Source organism: Pipra filicauda, unplaced genomic scaffold, assembly GCF_003945595.2.
Source record: "Pipra filicauda isolate LSUMZ 115617 unplaced genomic scaffold, ASM394559v2 scaffold76_size2844353_pilon, whole genome shotgun sequence".
Taxonomy (NCBI): domain Eukaryota; kingdom Metazoa; phylum Chordata; class Aves; order Passeriformes; family Pipridae; genus Pipra; species Pipra filicauda.
In genome coordinates, this window is record NW_024104942.1 from 44487 (window position 1) to 56829 (window position 12343).

The window sequence follows — 12343 nt, forward strand, 5'->3', positions numbered from 1 at the left end:
AGTTTCTCTAGTTTGCAAGTAAATAGTTGTTCTTTTGGAGGTATTTCTGTGCTGCTTGGGAGTGCATGACTGCAGTTTGCACGGCTGGATCCTATTATGCTGGTGTAGCAATAGCAGAGCAGTGGTGTGGGTCTAAGCATGGGCTGTGGAAGTCTTCCTGGGACTTCTGGGAATGTACTTTGTAGCTGAACCTTGCACTCTGCACTATCAGAAACAGAATTAACAGGTCTCAAGCTAACTCAGATCTACGTCCACAATTCCCCAGTGCCTTCACTCGCATTATTGAGATTGCCAGACTGGGAGATCTGGGATTTGGGAGGTGAGTCTCACTCAGATACGAGCCAGCTCTGGAATGTAAGCACATCTCTCTAGCAGGTCTGAAGGGAAACAGACGGGACGTCGGGGAAGAAGCACATCTCTGAAGGAGAGGCAGCCAGTGAGGCCACAGAATGAGAGAGCCAACAGCCTGGACAATGAGCGCTCTCCAGACACCCGGCACCACTTACAGGTGTGAAAAAGATTACTATGTCTCCAGCCACCCATAGTTTTTCCTCTTTTCCAACTATCTCCCATGGTCCTTTTCATTCTGGTCCGAGTTCTGTCCCTGCTGGAAAGGAACTGGGCCCTGTAGCTTCAGGAAGGAGGGAATTTATGTCTTGGCTAAAACTGCATCTTCCATCTAATCTGCTGGGATTTGCCAGCTTGTTGTTTTGTCAGCCAGCCATAAACTGAAAACACTGTTAGAATTGTTAGAATGAGAAATGAATAGGAATGTGTTGAGGAATTACTCCTTTGAACTAAGGCAGATTGCTAGGGATTGCAGTAGGGGACTGACTTGTGCACAGCATATGTACCATGCTTTTATTAGCTGCAGGACTCACTTATTTCCCTCTTTGGAGGAGACTGGCTTTTATGAATCCTAAATTGTTGGGCTACTACCAGTTGGTATAAAGTGATGTGAGTTAAAGTGCGTGGCAGAAGAAGTAATGGCCAACCAGTCCAAGGTGGCTAATACTGAAGAAGCTGCTGAGTGTCAGTCCCAGCAACCCATGTGCTGCTAGTGTGCCTTTCCTGATGGGATCACTGGCCAGCCATGCACAGCCACCTCTCATGAATTGCAAGAGCTGGAGGTGGTGGCTTGATGGTTACAGGTGACATCTTCTACTGTTCTCTTCTCCATGTCTTTATTTCCAGATCCCCAGGAAAACAGTGTATGACCAACTAAATCACATCCTGGTTTCCGACGACCAGCTGCCAGAAAACATTATTCTTGTCAATACATCTGACTGGCAAGGCCAGGTAAAGGCAGGAGACGTTACCTGAAGCACAGTTCTCCTGCGCTGTTCCTCCTCAGGAATGGACAGGCCTTGAGCTCTACCACTAACCAAGTAGGTTCTGTTGCTTGGTTGGAAGAGCAGTGGTGGTGCGTGGGGGCTGGCAACCTACTGAGTGCTTAGTGCCTACAGGTTGGATTTCATTTGACCTGGAGATGCTGTGGGTCTTGTAAAGCTTTTGCCACCTAAATGTTTCCACAGAGGTGTTTTCTCTTCTGTAAAATGCCATTCCTTCTGGTTAGCAGCACACTGGGAATGTCTTGACCCTTGCACTTAAAAACCTGCTTCTAAACTGTGGTAGAATGGAACAAAAGCAGCAGAGAGGTCTGACCTGTGGTTTAGGCTGAGATTTCTAAATGCAGGTGGTGAACACAGGAGAAAATATTTTGGGTCAGCTTTGTAGCTGTGCACATGCACTCATGATTCCTGACTGCAGGTCTGTCACCCCATCCTTTCTGAGTGATAGTTTTGTTAAGGAGAACCCTGAGCAGTATGTTTTTTCGCTGGCAACAAGGGGTGGTCTGTTACAGGTTTGGAACACGTTTTTCTCCTTTTGGAACCTTATTCTGAGAAAGCAATAAATTATGTATGGCAGAGGACCAATAAACATGTGCTGGGTGACTGTCGCCTGGAGAACTTGTGCCAGGCATTTGGAGTTACGCTGTCTGGAGTTACACTGGTTTGACTTTCTGCTTCTGGAAGAACTAGGGTCTCAATGTGTGAGAGAGCAAAAATACCAGCTGAACTACTCGTTCCAGCTTCTCTATACTTGGAAGACAGAGAAATGCCTTCTAGAGATGAACAGAAAGCATTGTAGGTCATCTTCCAGTGGTTCTGGCAGCTTGTGCCTTCAGTGTCAGATGACATGCACTTAGCAATGGCTGGGTTGTATAGATTAGCAGTACAGAATTTGAAAGTGTGAGATAATTGCTAAGTGCCATAATTATGTCCATGTGTACCCAAGCTGTGTGTTGTTCCCCATTAGCTGCATGGAGGGAAAACAGTCCCTCATGAGGAACATGTATGTTGATAGCACCCATCCCTTTTTTCAGTGCTCAAGGGTGGGCAGAACATTGCATTTGTTTAAGACCTTTTGAAATCTGGGAGAGATGCAACTGCAGTTCTAGAAGCAGGTGGGTAGACAGTATCTGCTCTTACCCAGTGCTTTCTGCTAGGTGAACAACCTTCTGCTGGAGCCCTGCCCTCTGTGGCCATAAAAACTGTGCTGTTCTGGAGTTGTTGTTGCTATGTTTGGGATATGGTCTTGTTGTCTGTCAAGAAGGTGTTTCCATTTTTCTAGAGGAAAAGCTTTCCTTTGGCTGCTGCACAAGGACAAGGTGTTTGAGAAACAGCTATATCACTTACAAATCAGACACAGGGAGAGAACCCAAGTTTGAGTATGAGAAGACCTGGGAGGTTGGGGGAGGCACATTTTCTTCTTGTGACAAACTGTACCAAAAAAGGACTATAAAATATTCTGTTCTCTCCTCAGTACCTGTCAGATGTCTTGCAAAAGCATACATTGCCAGTGGTCTGTACATGCTCCTCCGCTGATATTCAGGCAGCTTTCAGCACTATTGTCTCCAGGATACAGAGATAGTAAGTTCTCACCTTGCTTGTGTTGTTTGTCTCAGCTCTAAAAACCTCTCAGTTCCTGTGCCCCAGGGCCCAGGGAGTTTATTTCTCAACTACTGGATGAAGCTTCTGCCTTTCAGTACTTCTTCCAACCTGCTCTCCTGAGGTCAGAATTGTGTGGCTCTTTAGCCCTCACCAACCCTGCAAAGTTGTTCATGTTCTGCCATGTGTGGGGGGGATGCAAGTCACCCGCACCAGTGGTTATAAAAGGTTGTGCTTTGGAGGCTGCCTCATAGCTCAGATACATGCAGCAGCAAAGCATGAAAAACTAATAAGTGTTTTTTAAATAGTTCTTGCTTCCTCCTCCAAGTAATTCCCAGATTAATTCCTCAAGGCACTCCTTAGTTATCTGCTGATAGCTGTGGGTACCTGAGAGTGTTCTCTGACCCAGCAGTTAGTAGCAGTAGGGTACATCCTAACCTAGATAGTTGAGTACAGCCCTTTAGATGATCCAAATGTGTGAAAGAAGAAGCAAGGAGACCAATTAAGAAACTACTGAAGAAATGTTGTATTTTATTAATAATGTTTTAAGCTGCTGATTATCATTGTGATACTGCTGTTTGTATTGAAGGAACTCTCTTCTGCCATAATTGTTATTAACCTTTTTTTTGTTGTTGTTGCTTGGTCTGAAATACGTGGTTGAAACACGATTACAAATATGTTTCCTCTTTTTCTGTCTAGCTGTAACTGCAATTCACAGCCTCCAAACCCAATTAAAATTGCAGTGGCAGGAGCCCAGAATTACCTCAGTGCTGTATTGAGGCTCTTTGTAGAGCAACTGTCTCACAAAACTCCCGACTGGCTCGGCTACATGAGATTTTTGATCATCCCTCTAGGTAAATAAGGAACAGTTTTTCTTCATAGAAAGATGAATGGGTTAAACGTGCTGTGTTTGCTCAGTAGAAGGCTTTCTGGAAGCTTTGGCTATAGGTATATGTCTGTTAAATGAGGCAAACTGTTGTATTATTGTGTAATGCTGGTGTTGCTGCTCTTGCGTGAGTGAATTTCATCTTTACGTTCTTGATGCCAAAGTCTGCTTTGTAAACCTTTTATTGGAAGCAAGGGGTTAAGTACTTCTTCCCCATACAGAGAGATTCTTATATACCTTTTTATCATGGTACAATAAATGCACAGAATAATGTCCTAGAAGCTCTTTCCCTGGCCAAAATGATAAATTCATTGGGCACCGTGTTTCCCAAAGCAATAACTGTTCTGGCCTCCATGAGCCTGACTCTAAAAATGTTAGTGGAGAAGGGGTTGAAAATTTTTCAAAGGCTCTGAAACTGCTGAGAATTTTAATTATTCAGATTACATGCATCTTTTGACCTTTCCTTTACGTGCTGTTCTCCTCAGGTTTTTCCCTCAGTTTTTCTGCACCTTATCTCTGCCTTTTAAGCAGCTTAACAAGCCTGCCTGGCTGGAAAGTTACCCAGCTTCAGTCGCCTGTGTTGAAGGAAATGGAATGGACTGATAACAACATTGAGGGTCTTGTTCTAGTCAGAAACGTAAGGAATGTTGTAGTGGCAATGCCTGGGAAGCCAGACAGTCACTGATGCTGTGGGCAGGGACCTCTGGGCAGTGCTGGTGTGGTAAGGGTGTGAGGCCAGGAGCTGGTCTAGTCCGAGTCTTGGCTTGTGTGAACAGAGCACTTGGGTGATGTAGGCAGCAGAAAACTTTGAAAAGCCTTTTTCTCGATGTTTTCCAATCTTCTAGGATTGGGACCAGGTGATGGCAACTCCTGTGGGAATCAGAAGCTGGTGGCCCAGCACCATGAACAGTGGAGTTAGGCTGCTGATTCAGTGGTAGGATTTGCAGAAGTCAAATGAAAAACGCAGAAGAGAGTTGGATCCTTCTGTAAGGAAAGGCATTTAGTTTCCAAAGTGGTTGGCAGGAAGAGAAGAGAGAGCCCTTTTGGGACTAAAAACAAAAAAATATTTTCTGCAAGGTTCAATGTGCTTTGAATGAGAATCTGTGCAACTGAGACTTTGATCCTCACTTGCTGACTGTCTCCTGGCCTCAGAAAAAGAGTTTTCTGTCCTGCAGTCATTAATGATTTGAAAAACGTTCTCTCTTTGGAAGTGAAACACAAGATTCAGCTAGTGTGGCTTTGGGTTGGCTTTTTTATCATAAAACTTTGTTTTGTAATTTAAAAAAAAGAAAAAATTAACAAAGAACTTTGATAATGAAACTGCTTCAGAACTCTGAATCCTTTCTAAATGTAGTACTTCAAATATAGAAACTCCTCTAACAGGTCCTTTTCCATAGAAGTCTGCAGTGTTTCCTGATCGAATCAAGAGCTTATTTCTGACCAGCCTTCTGGCAGTTCGTTAAAGTGATTGAGGAGCAACCTCTCATTTCTGACAATTGAAAAAGCACCAAAGACAGAATGGTGACTGTGCCATAAATGACCGTGCCTTTAAGACCATGTCTTAAAGGAAAAGCCTCTGTGCTGCTATCAATACTTTTGAGCTAGGGATGGTGGAATTTTTCCTAAGGTGGTTTTACCTTCTGAATCCACAACTACACTCTGCAATGACAGTGGTTTATTAATAATGAGAAATGCTTAGTGTCTGTAAGCAGCTGTACTGGGAGATTCAGTCCTGCTTCATGCTGCTGATTCTATGGCTGGAAGATTCTTTTGATGTCCAAACCACTGTATAAACAACTGAAAAGGGGTAGGTAAAATAAAATAAGAAGTTGGGGGCTATTTTGGCTGTTTGGGGTATCTTAACATTTTATTTAGCTCCTGTGGATAGAACTTCTTGGGAGACCTCCTGTTTTTTAGTTGTCTCTAACTGTATCTACCACGTGCAGTGTGTTTTCCCAGCATGTGGGAAGGCTTCTCCAGTGCATGGGGCAGAGCTGTTCTGTGTGCACTGCTTAAAAGTTTACTGCAAAAGAAATGATGGGTGTGAAAGTAGCCATGATCAGGAGGGGCCAGGAAAGGATTTAGGCCTCAGTCTTTAATGACAATGAGGGGAGCTCAGAGAGACCTCCTGCTTGAACCTTTCCTGGAGGTCTGGAAATTAGCACTTTTTTTCCCTGAAAATTAGCGGGTTTTTTCCACCATAGTCTTTACTAGAGCGCAGTGAGTATAATTAAACAATTGGAGTCGCCTCGAGAGAATTTGTAAGGTTACCAGTTACCAGCTGGTGACTCAACTGTTGCAGCCTCTGGAAGTGTGAGATGTGGGAATGGAAGATGTGAGAATTTTGTATGCAGGAAAGATGAAAATAATCTGATTAGTAGGAACATTACAATGGCTGATTGTAAATGTACAGGATTCATGCTGAGCATGACTGCCATGTGGTGACGGGAAAGTGTGATCCTGGCACACCTTTTCTCTGATGCTGAAAGACTGGAGAGGTAGTTGCAAGAGGGTGCTGTCTGTTTTAGGGACATAGGTGGCCTAAAATGAAAATTTGCCACCTCCCAGGGCAGAGTTTGTCACTTAAACACCTTCCCTCTCCTGCTCAGTGTAAGTGTAAAGTCAGATCTCCATCCAGAGCTGGAGGCTGAACACACAAAGCTTCTGCAAGGAGGTCTTTCCATGCTCACAGAGGAGCTGAGCCATGAGGCTTAGCTAGGGCAAGCAGGGACCTGATGCATATGCCAACGTTCACTGGGGGCTGTAATCCTTGGACTCTGTCTTCTGTCTTTAATTGCAGCGCATTTATTGAGCTTATAGCCCTTTTCCACCGATTAAACAAGCCTCCCTGGGTTGTTTTTCCTGGTTGAGGGCAATTGCCTCTTAGTATTGCAAAACTCCTGTGGTGTGTGAATGGTGTTGGGAAGAAGAGGTCTGGCTCCTCCTGGCAGAGGTGACCTAGCCATGGTGTGTGTGGTGCAGGAAGGGCTATTTGGGAAAGCCCCTTGCAAAGCTGAGAGACTGAGATGGAGAGTCATAGGGCCTCTGTGTCTTCCAAATCATTTATTTCCTCAACAGTTTCCCAGTCCTGTTTTCTTTGGCCTTCTAAAATTTAATTTGTTGGGGTGAGGGGGGAAATGTCAACTGAAGGATATCAGTGTGTTGAAGCAGTCTCTGCTGGGAAGTCTGTTTGCATGCTCTTGTAGAGATAAGCTGCACTAAATTACTTGGTTATAATTGAAGAAGTTTATTTCTGGGATGTCTAGTGTAATTTTGATTTTGGAGTTTAATTCCTTACAAATAAAAATCATGCTTGTGTGAAGTGCTGGGAAGAACAACTGTCCTGTTTTCCTTTCTTCCTTAGGCTCTCATCCAGTGGCCAAGTATCTGGGGTCTGTAGATTATAGATACAACAACTTCTTCCAAGATCTAGCCTGGAGAGATCTATTCAACAAACTTGAAGCACAGACCACTGGTAAGACCGTGTGTCTGTGTCTGGCCTGTGTGGGATGAAAAGTTTGAATGAGTAATTTTAGCAAAGGTCAAGTAAATACAAGAGGAAGCAGACAAATGTTTCTGTTCCTCTTTTCTCCTCACTCCACCACATTCCCATTTCAGATCTGACCTTTGTAAGCCCTTCATGAAGTGGTTTGCAAAGAGTTGTTGGCTCCCAGAGGCACTAACTAGGCTGCCTCTGAGTCATGCTGTTCTTACCTGGCTCTCAGCTTTGTTCTTTGATGCAGACGTCTCTCTGCCAAGTTCAGTACATTGCTTTCCTTCAGAAATTGTACAGCCTAAAGATTTGGAAAACTGGAAAGTCTGGGAGGATTAACTTTTCTTAGTTGTGTGTGAGAATGTTCTGAAGTCTGCTGGCAGGACCTTTCTTGTTAAAGAATTTTGTTCTTCACCGGTGTGGTAGCAAGTGGGAGCTGCCCTAGGTCAAATCAACAAATTCTTATTCTGATCTGAGATTGTTCTAGGCCAGGTTAAAGCCTTACTCTATGTTAAAATATTCATTTGCTTAAAATATTAATGCTTACAGTTTTTTCATCGATTTCAAGAATGGAAAGAAGCAGGAGAGAGGGGGATTTGCATCTGGCATTTAGGGCTACATGAAAGCTTGAGATTTGGTGCTGTCACGGCAGCATAGCCCATAGGGAAATTTCACTAGAAGGAAAAAGCTTTGGAGTTTGTGGAGCACCATGAGTGTGGGGAGGTTGCAGTGTGGTTCTCCCTGTTGGAATTGCAGTGCCTGAGACTCCCAGGATGCTCCTGGAAGTCCTTTAGCCATGAGAGGAAGAGAGAGAGACCTCTTCACAGGTAAATCTGCTTTTTTCAGCAGATGGGAAGGTGGCTGGACAAGGCCCTGGGCACCCTGTTCTGAAGGTGAAGTTAGTCCTGCTTGAGCAGGAGACTGGACTAGAAAGAGAGTCTACACATTTCCTTAATCCTAAGCTTGTAGAAGAACAGGTGTATGGAACTGGTTTCTTTTAATTCCTTACTGCACTTGAAAATGCAGACAAATGTCAATACAGACTTGATTTTTGTGTCTCGGTTAGGAATGCTTCATAATACAGTAGAAATCCAGCCCGAGAGCCACAGGTGTTCCTTAGTGAGATGTCATATGCTGGTTGTATGCTGCAACCCTTATTTATTTTTGCATTATTGTTCAGTGCAGATCTTGTACATTCTGTGTTTTCATCTGTGCAGTGGGAACTGCACAGAAACCCTGTGATGGCATAAGATGATCTGCCAGAGAATTGTAGCTCTTAATAGTTCACTGTTCAAATACAAAGAGTTGGATTAAAATGCCCATTTATAAGGTATGGAAGTGCCTGGTGAAGGTCACTTGCATTCCTGTGATCTCACATTGAGGCTCTTTGCTGGAAACCAAAGAAATATTGAAAGTGTTTAGGAAATGTCTTCCTGTCAACTTGAATCAAGCACAGTCTCACCTATCTGGAGCATTGCTGCCATAGATGTGATCTTTGTGCTTTTCCTGTCCTTGCATGTCTCTCAGTCTTCTCAGTGAACTCAGCAAGGCCATGAGGTCATTAGGAATTCAGGTCACTGAATGCTGGTGTGAGCAGAGCAGCTCACCTGGGAGAGGTGGCCAGGCACTTTCTTCAGCAGATATCTGCAGTCAAGGTGTGGAAAAAGCCTTAATCTGACTCTGGGCAGGTACATGTTTTCAAAGAAAAGCTTTTAACCACTATAAAATACCCATGGCACTTCAGTCAGTAACGCTGTGTGCAGATGTCTGTGCTTATGTACTTAGTGTTCCTTCCCAGTGTTTTCACCTTAATGCTCTCGTAGGATGTTTGCTTTTGGTTGGACAGCTTTCCTGTGCTCTGGAGTAAGCAGAGCTTCCTGGGGAAGATGCAGTTCAAATGCAGATGGCAGGGCACCATCAGCAGGTGGGAGGACAGTGGTGCTGGTGGTTGGAAAAGTCACTTAAATGCTTTTCTTTGTTCTCTTGCAGTTCCAGAGGCGCCCGATGTCGTCTCCCGGATAACCCAGTACATAGCAGGGGCAAACTGTGCACACCAGTTGCCCATTGCTGAAGCCATGCTGACATACAAACAGAAAAGGTATGTCACTGCTGTCATACTGGCTCCCAGGGTGAGCAGCTGGTTGAAAACAGAGTGCTTTTCTCATCTCATGTGCTAGCAGTCTTAAGATCACTCCAAATGGCAAAACCCTTGGGAGCCTTACGGTAGCCTGCACCCAGTGATGTGTCCCACTCAGTGAATCTACAACAGTGGGGTTACTTCAAGTGCAGTGATTTTCTTGAAGATATGAGAGGTTTGGGAAAATGGGGACTAAGGAGGATGGGGGACAGACAGAGTATATCTGCTTAGGTTCCAGAGATCTCTTACCACAGAGACCTTAGTGTGTAAGACTGGACCTCAGCATTCCCCCTCAAAGTATCTCCCATGAGATCTAACCTTTTTACATCAGCGTTGATGGAACTGAAACCCTTTCTTTTTGGAGTGTAAATAACAGAGCTTCTCGCAGGAGAGACAAAATCCTTGTTGATTGGCAGTTGCAGGCTACCAGGACTCCTTCTGGGGAGGGCTGACATTCACCAGGTTTTATCTCAGCTTCTCTTAAGGGATAAGCAGCCTGCAGGAAGGACGATTGGGGTCTGAAAGCAAGAGCAGGAGTATGTAGAGCCTCATGTGGCCAGGGTCCAGGAGGAAGAGTAACTGTCACTGAAGGGTAGAGAAGCATTGTTATGAAGGGACGGACAAAATAATAGATTCCAACTCACATCCTAATAATTTCCAAGAGTAGGACAAACACTCAGCTCATGTGATTTTTCTCAATTAGGGACTAGCAATTTCCTATGAGGCATGGATGGTGTTAACTGTTAATCACTTCTATTTGATTTTTCATTTTTGGTCCATTAACATCCCTCGTTGGTGTCTCCTTGGTAAGAATTGTGAGGGATTAAAAGTGTGGATAAAGTAACTTTTTTCCCTCTTTTTGGAAATTCTCAGTGTATATTGCTTTTCCATTCCCGTGTCTGTTCTTACATTACTTCGCAGAAATGATTCAGTAAAATTCTGCCCATTCTACATATTTTCCTAGGGAAAATATCTCTGAACTGACTAGTCCAGTAAAAGAGACTAGTCCAGTCTCTTCATGTATTTGTGAACTTCTGTAAAATTAACGTGATAATAAGAATTAAATTTGAAGAGCCACAGGGTACTTGAAGCTCTTGTCTTCAATTTTCCATTTTGTTTTTGGTGTGAAGACTTACCCTAGTTACCAGCAGGGAGATCAAACACCCCTAGTGCAGTGTGAACCCCTTCTCAGGGCAGCCTTGTTCTTTCTCTGCACTCTTGGGTTGCTGGGTTCTGCACTGGTTTCCACTGCCTCCTGCATTCTGTTGCAGATTCATTTTTGTCATTAACATATATTTAATCATTTTGAGTTTCCAATGTGCTCATAAAGATAAACTCAGTACTTTGTTGAAAAACATCTGAAATGTACTTGAGCAACACATGCCCTTAGTCCTCCCAGCAGTGTGCATGACAGCTTTAGCAGGCTGGTGTGAGCCATTTGGATTTTACATCCTTTGGGCTCTGGTGCCATGCCTGAAGCTGTCGATAGGTTTAAGTCAGGCTCAAACCCTGCAGAAGGCTGCTGGGAAGAGAGATTGCTGAGACTGGTAGTCAGACTGGCACAGCTGGCAGTCTCTCAGTGTCTCTGTGTGTCCGCTTTAAAGTAACTTCTGCGTTCAGGTCAGTACCCCATGAGCAAACCAGAGCGAGTTAGAGTAACAGAGTAACTGCCCATGGAGCGTGGGCAGTTGTCTCCCAGTGTGCCTTGCTTTAGATATGCCTGTCTCTCTCACTGGCAGCAGCTTAGGGAGGGTATTGTGAAAAACAGCACAGAAATTGTGTCTCCATTAGCACTATCTAAATGAATGCATCACTTTGTTGTAAGTATAATAACGCATTTATCTTTTTCTTTGGTTGCTTCCTGAAAAGGAAAAAGAGCTTTCATTTTGATTTTACCTTAAGGTATCAGTTGCTTTTAGGTTCCCTCTCCCATCTCCTATCTCTTTTCCCAGTGAACTGGTCTTTTGTGCCTTGTTTAACAGTTCCTGCGGATCTGGGATGCGCAGTTTGTGCTTTAGGTTAAATTCTGCTCGCTGCTTTGAAACTATGGCATCTGCTGGCAGAACGCATAACTCAAAGTGACTGCCGTGCCTTTGGACCACACATTTGGGTTCCCAGCATGTAGATTGAATGGGAACGAAGGAGTTATTGAGAGAGTAGCTTTGAGCAGTAAAATATGGAGAAGGTAGGGTTTTTTCTTGCCTTTTTCCTGGCTATCAGAGGATATTGTGTAGCCCCAAAAGGATGAGAACTGAGAAAAGGCTTTTCAGTTCCCGTCTGTTGGAACTGGAGTGCTGCAGGTGGCACTCAGTGGCTCAGGGTGGAGTTCAGCTGTGCAGTGTCTGAGTGCAGACCAGCAAATCTCCTCCCTGTAATCAAAACAATTGAGGACTAGTCTCTTACTGGCAGGCTATCCCAAATGTATGGGACTTAAGAAAGAGAAGACAGATGTACGCTAGCAGCGGAGTTGTGCTCTCTGAGCTGCCTCCAAGACCCCCTTGCTCTGCAGGGTCCCATCCTTTGAATCATATGATAATTGGACATTGTTTATTTTGTCCTCAGCTCACAAAGTTACTGCAGCTCCCTCTCCCTTGAGGACAGAGGTGGACTTGGCTTCTCCAAGTCCAGCTTTCAATGCAGTGGTCTATGCAGAAACAGCAGCACTACCTACAAATTCATTGCAACAGAAATCTCCCAGAATCCTAGCATTTGTTCTGTTAAACAAGTCCTAGTGGTCCAAGGAAAGCCAAGCCAGTCTTTAGGATGTAGCTGTATGTGATGAGCTGCTTTATAACTTTACTGCCAGCTATCCCTATTTTGACCTACCTACACTCTCCTTCCCGTCCCTGTGTTCTCTTTGTCATGGCAAAAAGTTG

At 44.2% G+C, this 12343-nt stretch overlaps 1 protein-coding gene across 3 annotated transcripts in view; it reads left to right on the forward strand.

Moving 5' to 3' along the window:
• The window catches only part of PACS2 (phosphofurin acidic cluster sorting protein 2), a 50572-nt gene that overhangs the window by 17720 nt on the left and 20509 nt on the right, over positions 1-12343 (forward strand). Inside the window, exons 12-18 of one of the 3 annotated variants that reach the window (XM_039389772.1) lie at positions 376-508; positions 1195-1299; positions 2827-2933; positions 3651-3805; positions 7202-7312; positions 9320-9428; positions 11337-11369. In XM_039389772.1, coding sequence (XP_039245706.1) covers positions 376-508; positions 1195-1299; positions 2827-2933; positions 3651-3805; positions 7202-7312; positions 9320-9428; positions 11337-11369 — 753 coding nt within the window. Of the gene's footprint in view, positions 1-372; positions 509-1194; positions 1300-2826; positions 2934-3650; positions 3806-7201; positions 7313-9319; positions 9429-11336; positions 11370-12343 lie in introns of all 3 variants that reach the window. The other 2 variants (XM_039389773.1, XM_039389774.1) reach the window with 2 other exon arrangements.